Source organism: Hyaena hyaena, unplaced genomic scaffold (assembly GCF_003009895.1).
Source record: "Hyaena hyaena isolate Hyena2069 unplaced genomic scaffold, ASM300989v1 scaffold_60, whole genome shotgun sequence".
NCBI lineage: Eukaryota > Metazoa > Chordata > Mammalia > Carnivora > Hyaenidae > Hyaena > Hyaena hyaena.
Genome location: NW_024080692.1, coordinates 1133706 through 1159468, shown reverse-complemented (window position 1 = coordinate 1159468; position 25763 = coordinate 1133706). Strand labels below are relative to the sequence as shown.

Sequence of the window (25763 nt, the reverse complement as noted above, 5' to 3'; positions counted from 1 at the left end):
GACATGACCTATGGTAAACAGAATATCAAAACAATCTTGAGGGTGTGGATAAAATATGAGAAGAGAACCAAAGGCTCTAATGGGCAAAGCAATTTAGCTCAAATCTATGTCCTTTGGGTTCCACTACTTTCACAGCACCAGGAATACTACTACTGTTACCTTAATTCTTGCTTAGAGTGTGAAAAAGGTGGTGAAGGGTGGACCACTGGAAAAATGACTGCTTTCAACTCCCTTCATGCCCCAGGTGCCCTTCCTACTTATTATACTTTACCAATGACATGTACCAAACTTTTGTTTCCATTTTAATTTATTCTGTGCAGTTTAAAGTGAAAGTTAGAACATCAAACAAACCACAGAAGCTTTAGGTACAGAATTGACCAGTTTTGAAACAAAAACAGTGAGTGATCATTTACATACATTCCATGACTCTAATTTTACATCTCGTTATACAGTGGTACTATTAATGCACACACTTCTAATTCCTTATATATAAATCTATTTGTCAAGCAGCAGGATGGCAATACATCATAGCACACAGGATGTTTCCTTTAAGAAACAACAGCAGCCATATTTGGTGAATGGTTATGCCCAGAACTGACTTGGAGGGTACTGTTAAACACAGGTCCTAAGGCAGGCAGCCCATGTATATTAAGAAATGGGAACTTTTATTAATATAAGATAAAATGCTACTCTTTATGCTTTCAGTTAAAAGCTAGAGGATACTTTAAAAGCAGACAATACTTGGTGCTTTAATTCTAGACTCCATAATGAAATAGTATTCCATTAGATGCTCCAAAGTCGATACCCTTTGAGTACTGCTCATTAGCTTTTAAAAGTCAACTTCAAAGTAAAAGCACCTGAAGTTTACCAGTCAAAAATCTAACGTTACACTGGTTACATTACATTAAAACATAAACTTAAGAAAAACGGACTTTAAAAAATACTGCATTGTTGACTTATAAATAATTTCAAAATAGGTTGCTCCTAAAAGCAAAAGAACACTACTTTCAAATCTTTCAACACGTTTTGGTTTAAAGTAACATTCTGTCAAACCATTACTATGGTTCACCCATCTTTCAGCAAAATATATTCCCACCTTTCAGCAAAATAACAGTTGAACTTGTTTTTAAACCTAGCATCATCTGAAGACATGGGTCAGCACATATGTGAATTAGCTATTCACCAAAAAACAACATATTTAATGTTTCCACCATGAAAACAATACTACAAAATCCATTGGATGAATTCTATTTTTAGCTTGATGTAAATATTAAAAGCCTCACTGAACAGTGCGCCACACAAATATTTAGTGTTTTTTGGCATTTAAATCAGAGCAATGCAAACCAGTACGCTTGATACAGGCAATTTTCACAAAAGTTTCGGAGGCAACAGAGACGTGGGAATGGTTGATTGGGAAGGAAATGAAACAACCTATCAGAGTCCTCAATTCTAGAATTAATCCTCAAAAGACAGAATGGTTGGTCACCATCTATGTCTCTGAGTATTCAAACAAGACTGATCCTGAATGTACTCTGAAGGCTCACAACCTTCTAAGCTTCAAAATTAACCACAGTAGTCAGTCTCCCTGTGAGAAACTGAAAATGCACGTGTGAAGTTCTGGTCAAGTGCAGCTACAAAAGCACTAAAATAGGAATAGGAACAGAAATGCTACCCCACACAAATAATTGTGTGTTAATATTCCCCTTGCCTTTCTTAGTGGCGGCCTTAGAAATGCATACTATGGTGGGGGGCGGGGGGAGGAATGAAAGAAAAAAAAAGCTTTAAACAAAAGAATTAGTTTGCAGAATGTTCATATTGGCCTCAGTGATTTCCTTTTACTCTCTGAAGAGTTAAAACATGGTAGGGTGTAAGCTACTTCATATGCTTTCGGATAGACTTCCTAAGTAAGTTAAACAGACCATTTCCTTAAATCCTACTAAAAAAGATATCCCTGAAGCATAAATGGAAATAATACCAACATGTACACCTTCACATGGGCTCATCTGTAGTAATTTGTGGATGACCCTTGCAGATTTTATGAAGTTACACCAGCCATCGTTCTTTAATACTGAAACAGCATAGAAGCTCGTCGGCTACTTAATGTTTGTCAGCAACTATTATTATTACTTAAACCTAAGACACACTACTAGAAAGCAGAATCCACAGCTCAAAATATTAGGTTATGAAAGATCTAATTTAAATATCCTCCCAGTACCAAGAAGCTTTCAGGCATGAATTCTAGCTGATGACTGTTTTAATGTGGTAATGCAGCTAGTACGAAGCACTAAAATTAATGCTTGCAACTTGGGTCACTGGCTTATGAATCCCTACAGTCATGAATAGAAGACGGCATCCAAAAAGGAAATGACAAAGATTCTGTGCCTCTCTCGGCTGCTGGGGATCTTCCCCTAGCAAATATTTAAAACTAAACCTATGGTCTGTAAATTCCCTTTCTTTCAGTTTATCCAAAGGGCCCCGATGACGGCGAGGCAAACCTCAAGGATACGAGTGTGGGGCACAGCAAGTGGACAGTTACCAAGCAGACCATGAGCGTGAAATATGAGGTATCACTCGTAGTTACACACCGTCGTAAGAATGGGGACATTCTGCGATGACTAGTTCTGGAGGGAAAGAAAAGGATAAAAACATTAACAAGAACTTGGATGAATAAAAGAAACTGGCTTTGCAGTTCATTCTTGCAAAGAGTGGGTAACGCTGAAGGGGAAGGGTCTGTAATCCCTCTCTCTCTTCTCTGGTGAACACTCGGGCCAAAGTCCAGTGAGGACAAACACGGGCACCCGGCAGGTTGTTTCCCAGTGAGGCGAGCATGGTCACCACTCTATTTTATCCTCAATACCCAGGACCTCTGAGGTCTCGTTGCTGAATTGTTTGTGAAGAAGCACATTCTCCACAACACATGCCTTGAGCATGAAGTCCTCCCGTACAAAAGGGAGAAACCAATCCTATTCTTCCTGAAGTAGAAGACAGTTCTTAGATTCCTAAATTACTGCTCTCAAATCTTGAATAGGTTGCAGAAAAAAACCAAAACCCTCTATCTCCTAGAGGATAACTATTTTAATCACCTAAGAGTCAGGATTAAGTTCCCTAACACATAATCGCTATCCTACAAGGAAGAATAAGTTTACAAGCTATTTTTACTCTAAGATACCAGCAACTGTAACGTGCACCACGTGTACCACTAACAAAACAATGCAGGCAATGAAGCCGACACAGTGCTTTCCACAGCGTGCAGAATGCGGGGATTTACTGAAACATCGTTTTAGAGTTAAAAGGGTTTTTTAATCACATCAGTCTGGCCCATACCTGAAGAAAGCGTGTGAGATAACTGGTTAAATTATAACGATAACTTCATAGTCTGAGCCCAACTCTTCTGAGTCACTGCTCCAAGCACAGCCACGGAGGCCTGCTTTCCTCCACAGAGTGGCACCCTTGGTGGCATCCAGGGCGCTGGGGACACGGCGCTTCCGGAAAGCGTGTTTCGCCGTGTCCGTCTATTTCACGTCAGCGGACAGCTCTGAGCAAAACGAGGTCTGGCACCTCAAAGACAGTCCTGCTCGACGCATGAACCGATCACACCAGGCTCTCGTCGCCTTGAACTCTGTTTCATCGATTCCCAGGGTTTTGGCAATTTCTCCCGCCTTCAGTTGCATCGCCTGGCATGTGATAGGCAATCCTTTCACACGCATGTCACTAACAAATCGTAGTACGGCTTCATCCACGTGCGGGTATCTTCCTGTTAGGTCCCGTGAAGCATTTTGTTGTTGCTTTACATGCAAATATGGACGTCCGGTCATTCCTCCAGCGACGGATGTTGGCTTCGCTAATACCAAACGTGCGTCCGGCCGTTCTGTTCCCGTGCTTTTCCGTGTACACGATAACTTTTCGTTTCAACGCTGAATGATAGTGCAATCTTTTTGAAGACATTTTTAGATGCTAATTAAACCTGACACATTTGATACCAACACTACGGTGATGAGGCTATCTATGACGAGCTGTCAGGGTCACACACGCACAGCACAGGCAGGGATAATCACATGATGACCATCTCCCGGCTGACGGGAATCATGAGATACCTCCCAATTTGAGACAAGGTTAAAATGTGATAACAAAAACCAAAAAAACAAACAAGAAACAACAACATACATTATAGAACTAATAAAATATGGTTATTCAAGCCTGTAATGTTTATCAGATTCACACCAGTGCAAGGAAATAAGCCCAGGAGGCAAAGAGTAAGTACTAAGTGGAAAGCTAGTGAAGCAAAAGATTATTCTTTAAGATGGAATTTGCAATAATCTGATTTGTTTTTAATTCCCTTTATGTTCATATGGCTTACAGATAAATCTTTTTTTTTTTCAATTGGACTTAAAATCCAAGTAAAAAAAACACAAAGCCAAGTCATTAAAGACAGAGGCTCCCCACTGCCTTTCATCATTCACTAGTACAGGGCGATGGCTGGCGTCAGTGGCCTTCATCAGCAGGTGCCCTCCTTTGGCGAGCAGATCTGATCCTTTGTGAGGATGACGAAGTGTCTTCTTCTGTTTCAGAACCTGACGGCTCATGATCTCCCTCCTGAGATCCTGTGTCTCCCACCAGTTCCCGCAGAAACTTGAATTTCGACAGAAAAAGATGCCATACAAAATACCAACCTAAAAGGAGACAAAAACATTATGAAAAACTATTACACACAATTTTATTAATTGAGAACATTCTAGTTAACTGTATATGCATGGAGATATTTTACCAAACAGTATGTATAATACCAATATATATGCAATTACACATGTATATTTATGTAACAAGCATTTATTAAGCATTTACTATGGACAAGGAGTTAAGAATAAACTCTTACATTATACAGTGATGGTAAAAAGTTTCTGCCTTCATGGAATTTAGCATCCAAGCTTGGTCCATCTACATTAAAATTACGATGAGATTATGATATCTATGTCAAAGTGTTCATTATATTGAAGTCAAATTTCTGAGAGCACTTTTCTGGGGAAAAAAGAATATACTCTGCATTTCTTTGGACATTCATATCTCAGTGCTAATATTTACTAAAACCAAGTCTCCTTCAACTGCAATGTGAAGGCCATGCCATGGCAGAGGTCACCTGCACTTCAGTAAGAACTTCTGTCGGGGACACCAGGGGAGCACCACCAGCTAAGTGTCTAACTCTGGATTCCGGCTCAGGACACGATCTCACGGTTCGTGAGTTCCAGCCCCGCGTTGGGCGCTATACCAACAGTGCGGGGTCTGCTTGGGATTCTCTCTCTCCGCCCCTCCCCTGCTCACTCTCTTGTTCTCTCTCTCTCTCTCTCAAAATAAATGAACTTAAAAAAAAAAAAAAAGAAAAGAACTTCTGTCAGACTCAAGCTATTCATAAGTTTCCAGAAATAATAGACTTTCAAAGAAAAGTAATACTTTTTCTTTAATTACACGGCAAAAGAATAAAGCTGGAGCACCAGCATCAAGGCTCAAGATTTTTAAAAACATGGTATTTTCACGTCAAACTCATTAAAAAGTCTGGACAACTGTCCTTAAAAATAAAAAAAAAATTACTAACCAAGTTTTGTTTTGCAAGAAGACTGAAGTTCACTGCATTTTAGATGCCCACAAATAAGGATCGATCAATAAATGAGTGCACAGGATAAAACCTGTGAGCCCATGACTGCTTGCTCTGAAATGTTAACAGGGTATTAAAACAAACAAAAGTAACCACTGTAACAAGCATTCCATGCAAGTGTGTTTCCCTATACCTTCCACTTTACACTCTCTAGTAGAAAAGCAGTCGACCACAGCATGTCCTGACGTGTTTTATGAAAACAAAATCCAAGCCCCTGTTCTACCCCGAGCATTACACCAGACCAGGATCAATGGCCACTTAGGGAAGTTTCTAATTCTACTTGTTTCTTTCTTGCAATCTCTGAAGGAAAATAAAAGAAAAAAGAACATAAGCTTCTTCGTACTTGAGCGATTTAACCCTGTTTCTCAAGTATTTGCTTTCCTTAGCTGCTGAATGCTAACCACAAATATTTTTGGTCAACGGTGGGTTAAGCATCGAACTCTGTAAAACAATATTTTAATAAAATTCCATATTAGCACGCTCTTATCTTTACCCAAAATTCTTTGTACACACAGGCAGGGCAAGTTAGCAGGAGGAACTCTGGAGGAGTGAGGAGTCCCAGTTCTGACAGAAGACTCACAAAGCTGCTGTAAGAACCACACGAGAGGGCACAGACAGGGCGCAGGTGTCCGGCACTGAATCAGCATTTTCGTAAAATGCTCAATGCACCTAAGCTGTGTGGTCCCTGGGCAGTGGGATCTCAGGTGCCTCCTATTTTGTTAATTATCTTTGGTTTTTTATTGAGATATGTCTCACATAGCATAAAATTCCCCCTTCTAAAGTATACAATGCAGTGGTTTGTAGTATTCGCAAGGTTGTGAATGATCATTTTCATCAACCTCAAAGAAACCCCGTTTCCATCAGCAGTCGCTCCCCATTTCCTCCTCCCTCCAGCCCACCGCATCCACTCATCTCCTCTTCCTGTCTCTACGGATTTGTCTATTCTGAGTATTTCGTATAAATGGAATCACAATGTTGGTCTTCTGTCTGGCTTCCTCCAGTCCTCATATACTTTCAAGGTTCATCATCGATGCTGTGACAGGCACCACCAATCCATCCCTTTCCGTCACCAAATGATATTCCAGAGCACAGACACATCACACTAGGTTTGACCACTCAACAGTAATGGACATGTGGGCAGCTTCTACTTCGGGGCTGGTATAAAAAAGCGTTCCTGCTTTGGGTGCAAAGACCATTTTGTGTACAAGTTTTTGAAGAGACATGTGTTCATTTTTCTTAGACACCTAAGAGTTCAACTAGGACGACAACTACCGGGTCATACGGTAACTTCATGCTTAACCGTCTGTGAAACTGCTAAATTGTCTTCCAAAACTCAGCTACGCCACTTTCTATCCCCACCAGCAACGCGTGAGGCTCCAATTGCTCTACACCCTCACCAAGACTTTTTACCGCCCACCTTTTCCATGACAGTCATCCTAGTGGGTGTAGCACTGTGGCTTTTACTTGCATTTCCCTTGTGACTCAAGATGTTGGGCATCTTTTCATGTTTACTGGCCACCTGTGTATCTTCTCTGGAGAAATATCTATTCAATTCCTTTGCTTATTTTTAAAACAGATTGTTTGTCTTTTTGAGTTGTAAGAGTTCTTCATATATTCTTGATACTAGACCTTTATTAGATACGATTTCCAAATATTTCCTCCCACTCTGTGGGTTGTTTTTTCCACTGTCTTGATAATGTTATTTGAAGTACAAGTGTTTTTAATTATGATGAGGCCTAATTTACCTTTTTTTTTTTTCCTTTGATGAAATCCAACTTAATCTATTTTTTCTTTGGTTGCTTGTATTTTTGATGCCCTATGTAGGGAACCAATGACTAACCCACGGTCATAAAGATTTACACCTATGTATTCTTCTAAGAATTTTACTTTTAAGTCTGATCCATTTTAGTTAATTTTGGTATGAGAGAGTCAAATTTGTTCAGTCTTCATATGGATAACAAGCTGTTTCAGAACCATTTGTTGAAAAGACTGTTCTTCCCATTAAACTGTCTTGGCTCCTTTGTTAAAAATCAAATGACCATGAGGAGGTGGGGTGGTAAAAAAAAAAAAAAAAAAGTCAAATGACCGATTGGCCAACAGTCAAATTGATGTATAGTAGCTTTATGCCAATACTACACCACCTTGACTACAGTAGCTTTGTATTAAGTTTTGAAATCGAGAGTGAAAGTCTACCATCTTTGTTCTTTTCAAGATTATTTTGGCTGTTCTCGGTCCTTTGCATTTCCATGTGAATTTATAATTCCATTGTTGATTTCTGCAAAAAAGGCTGTGAGGATTTTGACAGGGGTTACAATGAATCTGTAGACTAACGTAGGGGCCCTACACCGTTTTTTAATACTTCCCTGTACTGAACAAAATTTTTCTACAATGGACACACATGGCTTTCACAAACAGGAAAATCAGGGGAAAAACAAGTCAGAAACTATAAGTAAATCATGAATACTCTATAGATGTGTATGTTTTAAATATGCCAATGCCATTAACTGGTCTAAATTATTAAAGTCAGTTGATTTCTTTTTTTTCAGTACTTTTTTAATTTTTACCTTTTTTAATATAATTTATTGTCAGGTTGGCTGACATACAGTGTATACACTGTGCTCTTGGTTTTGGGAGTCGATTCTCGTGATTCATCACTTAAGATACCCAGTGCTCATCCCAACAAGTGCCCTCCTCAATGCCCATCGTAAAGCGCTGATTTCAATAAATATTGAGGAAAACCCCTCTTAGATTAGTTGTGACTATCAAAGATGACAGTCTTGACCTCATAAAAAACAAAGATTCCAATAGTGGCGGCAAGGTGTCAAATGACCATAAAGAAATGTAAGCAAGGTTTAAGTCTTTTGACTAAAAAGAGACTATGGTGGCACGGGGCTGGCATGACTGGAGTGCCACCACGAAACACTACAGCGTCTTCGTGATAGTTAAGACAAAGCAAGTCTCCTAGCACAGAAATCTACAAAATAAGGAACTCAAGACAGCTGTCGCAGTTTGGGAAGATACAAAAGCATGCAGCTAGATCACAAACTCTATTCCTCAACTTTAATAAAAAAAATTAAAAAAAGAAAAGTTTTTCATCTCTGCCAACAGCCTATATAAGGGATTCAATCTCAAGTCCAAACTCAGAACGTGACTGCCAATGGGACAACTGGGCTCAGAGCAGCAAGTTATGACTCAGCACTCCTTCCTCACCCACACCGGCTAAACCACTCAACTTCACACCTCTCGTTTTTGGCCCCCAACCTGCAGACAGGAAAACTCCCTACTTTGAGTGGAATGCAAGGGTTGGGGGTGGCAGGGGAGCATGTGGGTAGTGACACTGTGTCCCACAAAAAATCGTGAGCTAGAGAATTCCTGATACGGAGTTCATCTTCTGGGCAGCCACAAAGAACAAATACTCACCACGCTTGTTTTTCAGGGACTACTGTAATGACAGGGTAGGAATGCAAAGCTAAGAGAGAAATTGCAGCAGCAGCATTCACTGAACTGAGGGAAGGTCAACAAGTTGTTGTCCAAGTAAAATGAGTAAGTTCTTATAGAGACAGAATGTTTTGGAGACAGACGAAGGGAAAGGGACTTTCCATACCATAGTACCTACAAATAGTAACATCTCTTGCTTCTCTTTTAATAGTCTGAACAAAGGAAGATACTAAAAATTACAGGCAGTTTGATCAGAAACAAAAAAACAATTACACACACTATAATTTATTTTAGGAATAGAACCATTATTAAAACCCCGGTGGGTGTATACAGGAAAAGCATGACGTAACAAAGAAGAAACTAAGAGACATACTATCACAGTGCCAGATAAAACTGCTAATAAGATATTCACTGACTGTGTTAATTAGACATGGAAATCATATGAGCTAACTTTTTTTTTTGTCTAACTTGGTGACAGGTACTATAAGGAAATGCTTTGCACATATCATTTAATGGTCAAACTGTCACTCAATTTAACTAAGCTGTTCCTTCACATATTGCTGGTAGGTGATTAATGGGGCCCTGATCTACTCATCTATAGCACTTTACTTGTTCTGATCTTAGGGTAAATACAAAGAAGAAAGGCATATACATATCCCTCTCCTCTTATGTTAACAAAGCAGCTTTTAGTTCAAGTAACAGAAACCTTGGCTTATCTTAACCAAAGAGGGCATTTATTGTTGGCTTACAGGAGTCTCAGAATGCATGGACGAAGCACCCTTACTGGGGACGGAAGGAGAAGACTCTTGTGAACTGAGGAAGTTCTCCCAGCATTACCTGTTTCCCTCTGCACACTTGTTTCACTTTCTTCTCGGCTTCTCTCGCACATAGCTGCTTCTTCCCAGTTCTACGAAAGACTTCTCAGTTCATACCCTCAAAAAAACCCACCACAAAACAAAAAACAAAAAGAAACCCTGGAATCTCTATCCCAACTTGGGTCACAAGTCTAACCAAGGGCCAGCATGCGTCTCCTTGGCTGGGTATTGTGAATGTGGTTGTCGAGCCTACCACGCAGAATTTGCGTGATCTTAGAGACAGCAGAGGAGTGGATGGGATGGCCTGGAGAAAGAATGAAAGACTTGCTAGGCAGACAAGTCTTCTGATGGATTAAGTCTAACCAAAACCTTCAATATCCTTGCCTTGATGCCTTCCAACTGCAACACAGTACAACCTTTAATGAATGTCTACACCGCATGAAGTTCTCAACCTCTTGAACTGAGAAACTACTTACTTAAGGTGGGGTGAGTGAGATCAGATGAGGCTGGGAAAAGAACACTTGTGAATGCAAGGCAAGTTCAAAAGCCTATGTGACTACCCCATTAGGCCACTCGCAACAAAATTACTCCAACTGGCGACTCATCACATTCTGCTAGGAAGCTTTTAGAAATTACAGCTTCCCAAAGACTCATGCCAGACACCCTAAATCATACTCCAAGGACTGTGCTTACTCTTTTTGTAAATCTCCCCAAATGATTCTGATGCACATACAGATTTGGAAAAAAGAAACATAAGTGCCGTTGCAGATCAATTATGGAGATGAGCCAAACAAAAGGAAGAAAAAGATGTGTACTGGAGCAGCAGTGGGGAGGAGACGGGACACAGCTGACCAGATCACCTGAGAAGATTCCACTTGAGAAAAGGCCACAAGAGCCACGTTAGTCATAAATCAGACAAAGTAAGTATATAAGGGGAGGCTACAAAGAAACTTTCCCAGGCATTGCTGGTAAGGGCAGCAATGTGGCAGGATGATGGATGCGTAATGACGGAAGTAACAGATGGTCAGAAGTTGGATGTAAAGAACGATTATTATCTTTGCTCCAAGTAGAACTGTATGATGACTGGTTAACAGAATGATTTAATATAACCCCTGTGTATCTGAAGTTCATTCTGTCGTACACTATTAACATAAGAGAAAGCAAATGGAAAGTTGCAGAATATAAAATGAAGCATCTCACTCTCTCTACACATTACTGATTGTAAGATGGCATCAAATGGGAGAGGGGAGAGTGTGCCGGGAGGTGGAGAGGCACCAGAGGCACAAAGGACAGAATCAACAGTTCAGATTTGTGACTCTGAATTACCATATAACAGAGCAGCTCAATTTGGACTCTGGGCCCTCGTGACTAACTTCACCAGATATGTATATAAATATATCTGTGGGATAAAAGGAAGAATAATCACTACAAAGGCTACCTTTTACTGAAATGGATTTACCCCTGGTACCCTGCATGCCTACAGCCAACAGGCCCTCTCACGGGAGTACAGGTCATACACTCCCTCCCAATGAACAGGATACGCCAGATACCACAAACTCCTTACCTAACCTTACTCCATGGGATATGTCTTATACCTTGTCCTGGGATTTAGCAAGAGAAAAATGGGAATGAGGAAGGGAGAGATGTGGGGGAGGAGAACTCTCCACAATTAGATGTATACATAATCAGAAATTTACACTGACTGTTAAAACGAGCGCTGCAGTTTTTCACAGTTCAAAGCAAGTCTGTGCGTTGCGTCTCACACTGGAAAGCACTATATGTCAGAAACACTGGCTGGCAGCACAGGGGTATATTTTGGGATAAGCAAATGAGCACTCTCTTGTGTGTGCCAATAGCTAAGCGTTATTAGCTCAACGGATGAATTTCATGAAACACATTGCACGTTGTTTTTTTTGTGCAAGATAAACGTGCTGGCAGCAGAAGGGTAGTGATAGCAGATGAACCTGAGTGATGAACCAACACCATCAACACACCACAAACCCAAGGGACGGTTGTAATTATAGAGTCTCTGTTTACCAAGTGGCCTTCTATTCAACATCTCCTTTAATTCTCCCAATTACACTCTGAATTAGAGAGACTAGGAATCATTATCCCCATTTTCTAGGTAAGAAAATAAGGTAAAGTTGGGGCACCTGGGTGGCTTAGTCAGTTAAGCGTCCGACTTTCGCTTAGGTCATGATCTCACAGTTCATGGGTTCGAGCCCCGTCGGGCTCTGTGCTGACTGCCAGCTCAGAGCCTAGAGCCTGTTTCAGATTCTGTGTCTCCCTCTCTCTCTGACCCTCCCCTGCTCACGCTGTCTCTCTCTCTCTCTCCTAGAAATAAAGAAAACATTTTAAACAATTAAAAAAAAAAAAAGAAAAGAAAGGAAAGTGACTCAACCATTGAAGAAGGCCAGAGAGGCAAAAGAGAGCAATGAATTTTAAAAGTGTATCAAACTTCTCAGATTTTCATGGTGAAAGTATGGCTAAAACACAAAATACCAATTAGAGAATTTGACATCACTACCCAAGATCTTTTCAGGTCAAAAGCCCAGCTACAGTATAATCACAAATTCTTGTTTCAGTGGAACCATTCCAATAGAGTTACATAATCTCACCTTCGTGATGGTATCTAAGGGGTTAACTAACTGGGCTCAATACCAATCTCAATTTGCATAAAGCTCTTTTCCATTTTCAATCCTATTACTGATTTTTATTTTAACCTGAAGGTAGCTAAGGCTCACTTCTAAGATAATATATTCAAGACCATGGACATAGGCTAAGTAAAAATCGACCCATGCTCTTCCACTACTTACCACAGTACTCTCTCTACTGCACACCCCTTCCGTTATGACCACTGGGCAACGATACATGATAAGCCCCTGAAAATACCATTACATTCAAAATTCTTTTATCCAATTAAGTACAACATTTTTAAAGTTGACCTGACATGTATAGAAAATTCTATTTAATATCTGCAGAATAACCATTCTTTTTAAGTATATATAGCATTCACCAAAATACACCATTAATCAGTCTCACTAAATTTAATATAAACGCTCTTAAATTTTTTTTTAACATTTATTTATTTTTCAGATACTAAGACAGAGCACAAGCAGTGGAGGGGTAGAGCAAGAGGGAGTTACAGAATCTGAAGCAGCTCCAGGCTCTGAGCTGTCAGCACAGAGTCCGACGTGGGGCTCAAGCCCACGAACCATGAGATCATGACCTGAGCAGAAGTCAGACGCTTAACAGACCAAGCCACCCAGGCACCCGAGAGTAAACTCTCTTACGTTTTATTATACAAAATGTATTTTCTGACCATAACAAAATTAAACTAGAAATGGATGACTAAAAATGATACATGGAAAAAAATCAAATATTCAAAATTTGAGCAATATACTCCTAAATAATCCATCCAAAAGAGAATTCACAAGTGAAAGTCAAAAGAGTTTGAACTGAGTATTTTTTATAATCAAAAGTAATACCCAGAAATTTATTTCATTTTTTTTAAAAGGTCTAAAATCAATAATCTAAGCTTCTACCATGAGAAACTAGGAAACGAAGTACAAATTAAACTAACTCTACTTACAAATAAGTAGAAGAGGGGCGCCTGGGTAGCTTAGTCAGTTTTGAGCAACTGACTCCATTTCGGCTCAGGTCAAGATCTCATTATTTATAGTGGGATTGAGCTCCAGATCAAGCTCTGCAGAGCCTGCTTGGGGTTCTCGCTCTGATCCTCCCCTGTTCATGCCGTGCATGTGCTCTCTCCTTCTCTCTCAAAATTAATAAATAAAAAACTTAAAAAAAAAAAGGCCGATTGATTTTTAGAAAGATACGTAGAAGAAAATAAAGATATCAGCATAAAGCAATGAAATAGAATATGGACAAGCAAAAAGGGGGGTAAATGAAACCAAAGTTGATTCTTTGAAAAAAAAAAATCAATAATATGTATAAATCTCTTGCCAAACTAATCATGTGAAAAAAAGAGAGACAGGAGACAACCAATATCAGGAATGAAAGAGAAGACATCATCACAGATGTTACAGATTTTAAAAGAATAATGAGAGAATATTATAACTTTTATTCCTATAAATTACACAACTGAGATTAAATAGAATGCTTGAAAGACACAAAGCATGAAAGCTCACTTTGTGACTATGAAGGCTCACTCGAGAAGTTAATAGACAACCATAACAGCCCAATGTCTACTTAAAAAATTGAATTTGTAGTTAAAACCTTCCCCAAAAGAAAAGTTCTGGCCCAGATTAATTCTACGGAACATTTAAGAAAGAAAGTACGTGAACTGTGGCAGACACAGCTTAGCAACCTCAAAGAGTCAAGCCACTGTTAACTCTTGTGTGACCTGTCCCCGCAAGTATGGCCACAACCTGTGTCCTACTTCTAACAGAACACAGCAAAGGTGATGGGGTAGTTACTGCCTTTACAGGATTATACAATATAGGTAAAAGGATTCTGCAGATACAATTAAGGGCCCCATCAATTGATTCTGAGTTCCTGAAAAGGGAAATCATCATAGGTGGACCCAACTCAATGAAGTGTTACATCTTTTAAGAGATACTGAGCCCTTCCTTGGTATGGAGAGATTCTCCCACTGGCTTAAAAGAAGCAAGCCACCACAAGTCCTACAATAACATGGAACTGAACTCTGCCAACAGCCGTAAGAGGTAGGCTAACACCCTGACTGCACTTGTGAGATGGACAGTAGAGGAACCAGCTATGCCATCCCCACACTCCTGACCTGCAGAAACCGCAAGCAAACAATTGCTTCTGTGAGCTGTTAAGTTTGTGGTAATGTGTTATGCTGCTAGAGAGAACTAATACCCTAATTCTAAGTAAACTCTTCCAAGAAATAAGAAACACTTCCCAAGGCACTTTTGATGAGGTCTTGCACGACCCTTACAACAAAACCAGATGAAAGCATTTAAGAAAGCTACAAATATTCCTCATAAGACAAATTCTGCAATATACACAGAAGATATATATAGAAAGTATAATCCATCAGTATATGAAGAGTCTATCTGAGGAATGTCAGGTTGCTTTAACATTCAAAACTCAGTCTAAAACACCACATAAACAGACTTAAAGAAAAACAACGTGATCATCTCAATACATAAAAAGCATCTGAAAAAAATCCAACATCCATTTCTGATTTTTTAAAAATTTTTTTAATGTTTTATTTACTTCTGGGGGGGGCAGCGTGAGCAGGGGAGGGTCAGAGAGAGAGGGAGATACAGTATGTGAAGCAGGCTCCAGGCTCTGAGCTGTCAGCAGAGCCTGACACGGGGCTCGAACCCACAAACCATGAGATCATGACCTGAGCGGAAGTCAGATGCTTAACCGACTGAGCCACCCAGGCACCCCATTTCTGATTTTTTTTAAAATCTCATCAGATTAGGAATAGAATGAAAGTTTTCTTCTTCAACCTGATAAAGAATATCTACAAATAACTTACAGTTAACATTACACTTCAGTGAAAGACTAAATGTTTCTCTCCAAAAGATCAGGGAGAAAGATCTGCTATCACCCCTTTCTTTCAATGCTATACTGGAGGTACAATGAGGCAAAAACTAAAAGACACAGACACTGGAAAGAATGGGTAAAGCAATCTTCATGCACAGTTAATACGAACCTCTGGGTAGAAAATCCTACAGAATTTTCAAAAACTATATGAATTTAACAGCACTGCAGAATACACTGTCAATATACAAAAATCACTTATATTTCTATATTACCAGCAGCAAATATTAAGAGTACCACAAGCAATAGCACCAAAAACATAAAACCTTTACAGTTAAATTTGACAAAATTAGTGCAAGAATTGTATTATATATTGAAATATGTAAAACGTTGCTGTGAGAAATTGAAGTCACCCCTCCCCAAAAAAATAAAGAGATACAATACGGTTATGGATCACAACATTAAGATGTCAATTCTCTCCACCTTCTCCTACAGATTCAATAGATCTATCTATTCTGGCAAGCTGATTCTGAAGCTTAAGGAAATGCAAGGGATCTAAAATAGCAAACATTTTGAAATGAGTAATACTGCATAATCTACACAGTTGGTATAAGGATACATATATGTCACTGAAACACAACAGTCCAGAAATAAACCCATATACAGGGTCAATTGATTGTCAACAACTCCCTTTTCAATAAATGATGTTAAAACACCCTCTGCCAGAAAGAACCCTGATACTTAACTCAAAAACCATACATGAAAAAAAATCATCTCAAAGATCACAGCCCTACAGGTAAAACCAAAAATATAAAACTCACAGGAGAAAATATGTGACCCTGGGGTAAGCAATAGCTCCTTAGGATTCAAAAAGCATGAAATATAAAAGAAACTGATAAACGGAACTTGAAATATGAAACATTTGCTTTTCTAATGATATTTAAAAATGAAAAGGCAAGATGCGTGTTAAAATATTTACAAAACATGTATCTGATGAAAGGCTGTCCCCAAGTACACAAGAATCGTTACAACTTGATAGTAAAAAGATAATGCAATTTCTTAAGTGGGCAAAAAATATAAACGAGACACTTGACAACACAGCTGTTGGCAATGGGAAATGTTTGGCAGTTTCTCACAAAGTTACCCAGGGGAAATGAAAACATATGTCCCCACCAAGACTTGTAAATGAGTGTTCATAATAATAGAAATACTTGTAATCACCAAAACTGGAAATCCTAACATCCATCAATAAGCAAAAAGATAAACAAATTGTGGTATATCCAGATTTAACCTTTAAAAATCTATTTTCCACACATCAGTTCATTCCTATTTCTTCACTTGCACCTCAATGTGAGACAGAGGAGCAGAAATCCATCAACCCTCAGTATTCTCAGATTCTATTACTGGCATTTGGCTAAAATTAGAGGTCGTGTGCACTGCTCACGTCCCACAGCTAGAAAGTGGCAGTGCTGATCGCCCTTAAAGCTGGGTCAGCCAGAGCCCGACTCTGCCCACTAACTCCCTGACCTCATTTGGCACAGCAGGAACCCGGGACTGGGCACTAGACAAGGCCTGCAAATTTGTCCATCCGGGGTCCGCTGAACCAGGTTCAACCAAGGAGCACAAGGAAGCCAGCCTCTGGAGAAGGGAGAACGTGCACACGGAGACAGACAGCTACTTCTCTCTGCTCCTGCAGGCCCCCAAGGATACCCTCCCATGACCTTGAAATCTCAAATGCTCTTTAGACACAGGGTCAGGCAGAGCAGATGGAAGTGGCATCACTGCCACAGCCAGGCCACGACCACTCGCAGCCCCCACACTGTGGCCTCCTGATTTCGAATTCTCATCAACCCTTAACGCTCACCTACCTGCCTTCCTTGCTTCTAGCCTCCCCACTCCATACACTGTAGCTAGAACAGACCATAAAATTTTGAGTTCCTGCCAAATAAAAACTCTTAGCTCCCCAGGGCCTCTCAGACAGCATACATTCTGCAGGTGATGCATATAAAATGCCACACTCTGGGTGCTTCCTGCCTCCATCTATAGCCTCATCATAGCCCATTCTTCAAGGACAAAAAGTTCATTCACTCATTCATTAGAATATTTGTCAAACACTTACCATGTTCCAAATCATCTTTACCGGAACATATTTGCCTAATAATGAAGAACCCTAGGCAAAAATAAAGTATTGTAAGGGGAAGGGGGCAGGTGTGTAAAAGGCGGGTATGTGACAGAGAGAGGTTAGGAGGGCTCACTGACAAATGCAAAGAGAGTGACAAAGTTGCCATTTACTGAGAGGGAGAAGGTTTCAAGATCAAGAATATGCTTTTAGATATGCTTGTTATACTCACTGTTCAAGTTCTTATGACCCTCTCTCCAGGCGCCCTCCCTCCTCGAGGTGGGGAGTTCTGGGGGTGGAGAACCCCCACCCTCTCATCCCATTTGGCCTCCTTAATGACCAGCCCCCCGCCTCAAACCACCTAGAGGCCCAACCCCCAAGGACCTCCTGCGAATGGCCCAAAGATGCTATGAATAACCAAAGATGCTCCTATCCTCAGAAAATTCTAAGGGTTTGGGGAACTTTTTGCCAGAGACCAGGGACAAAGACCAATATATTATTGTCTCACGGAGTTGAGCTCCTTACTTGATTGCTCTTCAAGCCACAGGACAAAGAACACGTTTGTTTCTATTTGAAAATCAGGTAATAACAGGGAAATGAATACACACACCCAACTCGATAAATTCCATGTACAACACAGTGTGCCTATCTTAGGCCTCTTCTTAGATTCTTACAAATTTGTGGTTGAAAGAAATGACTAATTTGTATCCTCTTCCAGAATTTATGATTGAGTGGTAGAACCAGGTTTTAGTCAGTTATCTTCGTATCTCAGAACCATGCTTACAAGAGATGCTCAAGTATTTGGGGGATGAAAGGGTATATGACATATGGCCCAATGACCGGGAATGAAAAATAATGCCTAAGGTTTTGTGCATAAACTGAAAACAAGGAGTTGGTTTAGGTAAAGACTCTGAGCTCTATTAAATAACAAAACAACAACAAAAAAAAAGGAGCACAGTCATCTATGTGAACCTGGAGCTTAGAAGCCTAGATCTTAGTAAAGTTAGATTGCAGGATTTTTTTTAACCTCAATACCCAGAATTCATTGTCTTGTCACTTAGAAGAATGAAGAGGTGGACACAAGATGAGCAGCAGGCACAAGTTTACTAGGGTATAAGAAAGTACAAATAGTATGAAAGCTCTCTTTACAGACAGGGAGCATGTGAAAATGAATGCCCGCGACAATAGCAGGGGACTGTGTTTTACAGGGTTTTGTTCAGTCCCCTGTACTTCTCTGGTTTCTTCGCCAGTGCTACCTTTACTGGCGAGGTGACTCTAAATGACTACTCATTCCTTTTTGATTGCTATTTTCTATTGTATGAGGGGTGGTCTGTGACCATTCTGTTCCCTGTGGGTCTCCCGGTTTTAAGGTCTACTACTTAATTTTAGATAGGTCTTTTGTCAAATGCCTGAGGGGGCGTAGGTGGTGTCTGTTACAAGCTGAAGTGGAACCTTATGCCCCAAGCAGTTTGCTGTAGTCAGACCTTCCCACAACTGTTCCAAAATGTGTTTTCCCCCACCCAGGGGGGAAATTTTATCCTATCTTTCCCTAATAGTTCCCTTGTATGCGTGTCTTCCCTGTTGGAGTAAAAGGCTCTCAAGAGCATGGCTTCTGCTTCCTTAACTTGTGGATGCCCATAGGCAGTACCATGAGGACTGTCCATCTTGAGACCACCTTGGTTTGTACTACTCTTGTCTGTAATGGGAATTTAATCATTTATACTGGGGAATCTTTGTTCCTTCTACAAATATGTGAGGGTCCGCTACATGCCAGGCACTACTCTAAAATCCAAGGATAGACCAATGAACTAGCCAAACAAGATCACAGTCTTCATGGAGCTTAGACTCTTATGGGGGGGGGGGGGGGGGGGTGGCTCATAAACTTTGGCTCACTTCAGAAAGAGCTAAGTGCTCAGAAAACCAAGGAACCAAAGGTCACTGAGATAAAAAGTAACTGCCTAAGTCACCCAAAGTGGACAGGGCAGGTCTCTTAGGAGACGGCAGCTGATGTGAACTGTGAGTGAAGAAGAACCAGCCACATGAAGAGCCAGAGGAAGGTTGCGGGCAAAGGCCCTGGGGGAGTATAAGGCTGGCCTGTTGGTGGAAGGGAGAGAGCAGAGGGAGGGGAAGGGGAGAGGTGAGTGGAGAAGCAGGAGGGGCCACAGATCTGGATTGTACTTCAAGGGAAATGAAAAGCCACATGAGGATAGGCTTTAAGCAAGGAGTGGCATGTTCTAAGGAGTGGTAAATGATCTAGCAGAGCAAAGGAAACAAAGATCTGGGTGTCTGGAAAGAATAGCAACTGGAGCCAAAATTCAATCGAGAACTATGGAAAAGATCGGGATGGGAAGACGGGAGGGTTGAGGAGGGAAGTAAAAAGGATGGGCAGAAAGTCTATTTACGAAGCTGACGTGAAGGCAACCAAGTTTATAACACCTGAGCAGGAAATGAGAGGCTTCTCGGAAAAGACGGAATACCCAGGAAGAAGAGACCTCCAGATACTAACAACTGGAGATTCTCCCAGAGAAGAAGAAAACTTGCTGCCAGCACTGACATTAAGAAGTGATGACCATCTTTTACTTCCTCGGCCTTAAATATGAATACAGAACAGCACAGCAGGCATTTGTAAAAATCTCCCATCACAAAAAAGAATCCAAAGCAAACAAACCAAAAGAAAAGGAAGAAACAAAGACAATGCAGGAAGAAGAAAAGCACTTCATTAAAAACTACAGTTGACCCTTGAACAATATAGGTTTGAGCTCTGTGGGTCCATTTATACACAGAGTTTTTCCAATAAATATAGTACTATAAATGTATTTTCTCTCCCTTCTGATTTTCCTAATGACATTTTCTTTTCTGCTTTACTGAAAGAATACAATTAGCATACATATACAAAATATGTGTTAATCAACTGTTTTCAATATGGCTTCTGGTCAACAGGAATCTATTAAGTTTTTGAGGAGTCAAAAGTTATCTATGGATTTTCAACTGTGTGGGGGTTGGTGTTCAAGAATCAACTGTATAACTAATATGCTTATAAAATATACAAGCATAAAGCAAAAAGAGGTTCTAAAGAAGTAATCAGAGAACAAGAAAGTTCAAAAATTGAAAACTGGGTAACTAAAATAAAAACATAAGAGACAGGAAATAAAACCCAAAACATCCCAGAAGGGAGAGGAAAAATGATAGAAAATAGGATATAAACAGGTAACACTACAGAATCAGCCCACGAGGTCCAACATCCAACTAAGAGGTTTTTTTTTAATTGAAAGGACCCAGAAAAATGGAAGGAAGAGAAATATACCAAGGCATATTATTATGACATTTCAGACTAACAATGATAGAAAAAACTACCAGAATGTATCTAGAGAGAGAAACCAAGTTACTTACAAGGACAAAGAAAGAGGGCATTAGATTTCTTAAAAGCAGGCCTAAGAAGCTAAAAATCAACGAAGTAATCATTTTTAAAACCTGGATGAAAATTCTCTACCACCTGAAAGTTATTCAAATTACCAATCAAATGTAAAGGTGAAAGATTTCTCTAGGCATTCCAACATCAATAAAAGACATTTTGCCATCAATGGAAGATACTTTCAGGCAGGCATTAGCTCAAAAAATTATTTTCCATGCATTTTTTCCTCAGAAACGGACCAGAAAACATGCTCCCGCCAAACAAGATTATAACCTGAGGAAGATAATGACATGAGCTTCAAAAAGCAGGATTTCCAGCAGAGAAGGTCAAGGGCTGGCTGAGATAGAAGGAGAGCTCTGGGTTTGGGTAGGGGACTGAGGCCAGGGTAGGACAACAATGTGCATGCAGGAAAAAAGTTAATACTAGTAGGTAAGTTAAAAAGGCAACTGTTAACTTCAGGAAAAATGAAGAACCATGGAAGAAGGGAAGGGTAGTCATATTACATCATTTGACCAGCAGGGACTATTTACAGAGTTAAAATATAAATCTTGATTCTCAAAGTAGCCAAAAGTTGTCATTAACAATGGCAGTCAAGGAAAGCAGTGGGGACTCCACCATGGCTAATAAATAATGCCTAAAGCTGCAAAATCAAGAACTAGCTATGAATAATTTACAAATATGAAAGTAAATCAGCAGGCAAAACAGTGACAAGGAGAACTGAAGGAACTACTTTGGTTAGGCCTTTGGTGCTACTGACTTTTGAAACTGCTTCTCGGGGCGCCTGGGTGGCTTAGTCGGTTAAGCGTCCAACTTTCGCTTAGGTCATGATCTCACGGTTCGTGGGTTCGAGCCCCGCGTCGGGCTCTGTGCTGACTGCCAGCTCAGAGCCTGGAGCCTGTTTCAGAGTCTGTGACTCCCTCTCTCTGACTCTCCCCTGCTCACGCTGTCTCTTGTCTCTCTCTCTCTCTCTCTCTCTCTCCTAGAAATTAAAAAAAAAAAAAAAAAATTAAAAAAAAGAAACTGCTTCTCTTGTTAAAAACACTTGAGAAGGGGCGCCTGGGTGGCTCAGTCAGTTAAGCAACTGCCTCTTGATTCCGGCTCGGGTCATGAGCTCGTGGTTTGTGGGTTCCAGCCCCACATGGGGCTCTGTGCTGACAGCGCAGAGCCTGCTTTGGATTCTTTCCCTTTCTCTTTTAATAAACTTAAAAAAGAAAAAAGATACTGTTTTAGATATATTAAATTTGAGATTCTTTATAGACATCCAAGTGAGCTATCAAGAAAAGATATTATTTGGCGGGGGGGGGGGGGGGGGGGGGGGGGGGGGCAGTCAGTTAAGCATCTGACTTTGGCTCAGGTAGTGATCTCCCAGTTCCCACATCTGGCTATCCAGTGTCAGCACAGAGCCCACTTTGGATCCTCTGTCTCCCTCTCTCTCTCTCTCTCTCTCTCTCAACTAAACATTCAAAAAAGAAAAGATAAGACAAGGAAAAACATTTGAGGTGCCTAAGTGGCTCTGTCGGTTGAGTGTCTGACTCTGGATTTCAAGCTTGAGTCATGATGGGTCATGGATCAGCACTAAGCGTCAGGCTCAGCACTAAGCATAGAGCCTGCTTCTGATTCTCAGTCTCTTTCCCTTCGCCCACTCCTCTCAAATTAAAAAAAATTTTTTTCTTAAGAGAAAACATTTGATGCATGAGCCCTGGGTGCAGGAAAAAATGAGCTAATCAATCTTAGTCATTAGGTACATTTAATATTTAAATTTCCAGGACTAGATAAGATACCGGAGGGAAAGAACAGAAGGAAAAAGGACTCGAAAATACATACCTGTATTATAATATAGAAATAGAAAATAGCATGTATTATCTCACAGAATAAAGGCAAGTACTGTCTATAAAGTTTTTATTTCAGAGACAGAAAGATGATAGTGAGATAGAAAAATGTATACAAGTAAACTGGCTGGTATATGTAATTTGTATACTTAGGAATGTACTGGGAATAACGTAAAATGTATTTCCTATCATAGACTGTGATCCAAAACCTTTAAGAAATTCTAGGGGATGAGATGGGGCGCCCGGGTGGCGTAGTTGGTTAAGCGTCCGACTTTCGCTCGGGTCATGATCTCGCGGTTGTGGGTTCGAGCCCCGCGTCGGGCTCTGTGCTGACTGCCAGCTCAGAGCCTGGAGCCTGTTTCAGTCTGTGACTCCCTCTCTCTCTGACCCTCCCCTGCTCACGCTGTCTCTCTCTCTCTCTCCTAGAAATAAATAAAACATTTAAAAAAAAAAAAAAAAAGAAATTCTAGGGGATGAGAAACTAGGAAAAAGATAAACAATTAGACACTATAGTAGGAAGAATACTACGAAAGTATAGTGTACAAAAGCCAAGAGAAATACTCCGTAAAAGGAATGCTCACCTGTATGGAATGAGTATGAGTTTAAATGCAATTAAAACTAAGTGACCAGTGACCATGGACTTGGTAATATGGAGACCATTTGTTCTTGACCTTCACAAGAGCCACTTCAGTGAATGGTGGTAGCGGGAAAACACTTTAGCGTGGATGAGAGACAAGAGAATACACACAACCAATACACACAAGAGAAAGAAATCCTCCCTAGGAACCTGAAATTTGAAAATCAGAATTCACTATGTGAAAGAGTCCTTCAGAGTTTTAAAAGTAGGTTATGAGTTTCTTGGGGCAGAATCACAGGTTTCTTATCTCCAATGTGATTGTATTTGGAGATAGGACCATTAGAAACTTAATTAAGGTTAAAAGAATTCATAAGGGTGAGGCCCTAATCCAATTCCACTGGCATTCTTACTAGAAAAGATTAGGGCACAGACACACGGAGGAAAGACCACGTGAGAACACATCGACAAGCCAAGGACAGAGGCCTCAGAAGAAATCAACCCTGCTGACACCTTGACCTTAGACTTCTAGCCTCTAGAACTCTAAGAACATAAGTTTCTGTCGTTCTTTTAATATATGTGGTGTTTTGTTACACGGCATCCCTGCAAATAATTCGAGGCTTGAGATTCTGAGTCTCAAGGGTCATCAGATCCTTCTGCCTCCACCCCAAACCTCCAACCCCCAGGTCCATCCCGAGCCAAAAAAAAAAATGAAGCTACTTCATCATTAACTCTCAATAAACTCTCAATTAACTCTCTCAATTTGAATTACTTCTTCTTCATAAACCTATTAGTTCTGGACCATTCCAATCAAAATAAGGCGTTCTTTTTACTTACCACACCTCACCTCTCATTCCATAATTTTTTTTCTGAAACCAAAGGCAAGGCATGTTTAGAAAAATGAGTAATAGCAAAGTTAAACAGCTGCTGGGTGCTGAGAGAGCAAATATGATGTAGCAGCAACTGGGAATTCTGATGCCCCAAATCAAGTTTGGCAAAAAGTCTACCCAAGGTTTTGTAGTCTGTGTGTCACACCACCACTACCAGGCAGCTCGCGCCTTCAGATTAGAAAAGAAAGCATATGCTTTCCTCTTTCCTCACGTGCAAACAAACCACACAGACCTGGTTTCCTTTACTTCCAGAATCTCACATATCTACAATTAGCCCCAAATCCTGACGTCACAAGCAGGAAACCGAGAAAGGCTTTTCAATTGTTTCATCATCAGAATAGAAAGGCTGTTAATTCTGGTTCCTTCCTAGAGGAGGAAAATTAAAAATATACACACAAGTATATAAACAGAAATACCTATGTAGGCATTTGCATGAGTGCACACATATCTTCTCCAAACACAGTTGATACTGAGCATTTAGTACACTAATCATGTAATGAATAAGCCCTATAGTATTTACTTGTATTTCTGCTCAATTATTGCATCAACCTGAACCCATTCTTCAGTATACTAGAATTATGAAAAATTAAATTCACTGACGTCGGGTTCTCAGTTGCTCCCCAAATTTTCACAACAGCTTAGCCACTACTGCTAAGAGACCTGTGGTTACCAGTTACTGTACATAAAGAAGTCAAGAAGATCTAAAATGAAGCTCCTATTACCCTGAGAAGAAAGTTTTATGGCCTCTCAACCCAAGAAAGTAAAAAAAAAAAAAAATCACAGCAAACAAAACAGCACCATTATTACAAAACTGAGAGTTAGGTTACCTGACCCTGGAAGTTTAATATAGCCGGTGGTTTTTTTTAAGTTCTGCCTGGCCTCAACATTTCTATCGGGAATCTAGTTTAAGCCTGAACTTGAAGTAAACAATTTCACGAGGGCTTCATACCCAACCCTGTCCCTTCCCCTTGATTCAATGAAGGAACGGAAAGTTCTCATAATCATCAGGGTCCGAGCATCAAAAAAAAAAAAAAAAAAAAGGAAAAGGAATAACCAATCACTTCACCTTCGAATACAGGCCAAGGTTAAAATCTGGGCAGACGGTGGTAAAGAATGGCAATCAAGAGCAGACGCTGCCCGAGCGGCAGTATCTGGTTTACCCCCGAGTCGGGATGCCCAGCCCTGGAACCTGTTCCTTCCCTCTCCAGGATGCCGGAGGGCCTGTCCTGGGTCAGGGGCACATCCCCCCTGAGCTAGGTGGGCAGCGGATGATTTTAAGCCACCGGTCCGTCCACGACACTTAGACAGACGCGAGACCAGACAGGCGAGCCGCCGAGCGGCGCGGGCGTGCGCACCGCCGTGTGGAACCGGCCCGCGGCGGATGCCCCACTCACCGCACACCATCAGCAGCAGGACGATCAGCAGCGTGACCACGAACACCAGCAGGGTCAGCCCGACGCTGTGCCACATCTTGGGGAGAGGACGGCGGTCGGAGCCGGGCTGCGGGGCGGCGGGCGCGGGCGGGCCGGCGGCGCGCGCTGGGCTTCAGCGGCGGGCG

The 25763-nt window shown here is 40.8% G+C and overlaps 1 protein-coding gene across 1 annotated transcript; it reads right to left on the bottom strand.

Annotated features, from left to right (window-relative positions):
• Nucleotides 1-289: 289 nt before the first annotated feature.
• On the bottom strand, nt 290-25763 carry SMIM13 (small integral membrane protein 13). The gene is made up of 2 exons (XM_039231858.1): nt 25600-25763; nt 290-4670 (listed from the first exon to the last, which is right to left on the bottom strand). The coding sequence occupies exons 1-2, from the start codon at nt 25673-25675 to the stop codon at nt 4483-4485; spliced, it is 264 nt and encodes an 87-aa protein (XP_039087789.1). The 5' UTR covers nt 25676-25763; the 3' UTR covers nt 290-4482.

Bases quoted from the DNA above. Each gene is read 5' to 3' on its own strand.
- SMIM13 (XM_039231858.1), bottom strand. From the start codon at position 25,675: ATGTGGCACAGCGTCGGGCTGACCCTGCTGGTGTTCGTGGTCACGCTG. The intron at 4,671-25,599 runs GTGAGTGGGGCA...GTCTCCTTTTAG, and splicing joins CCTGCTGCTGATGGTGTGCG to GTTGGTATTTTGTATGGCAT.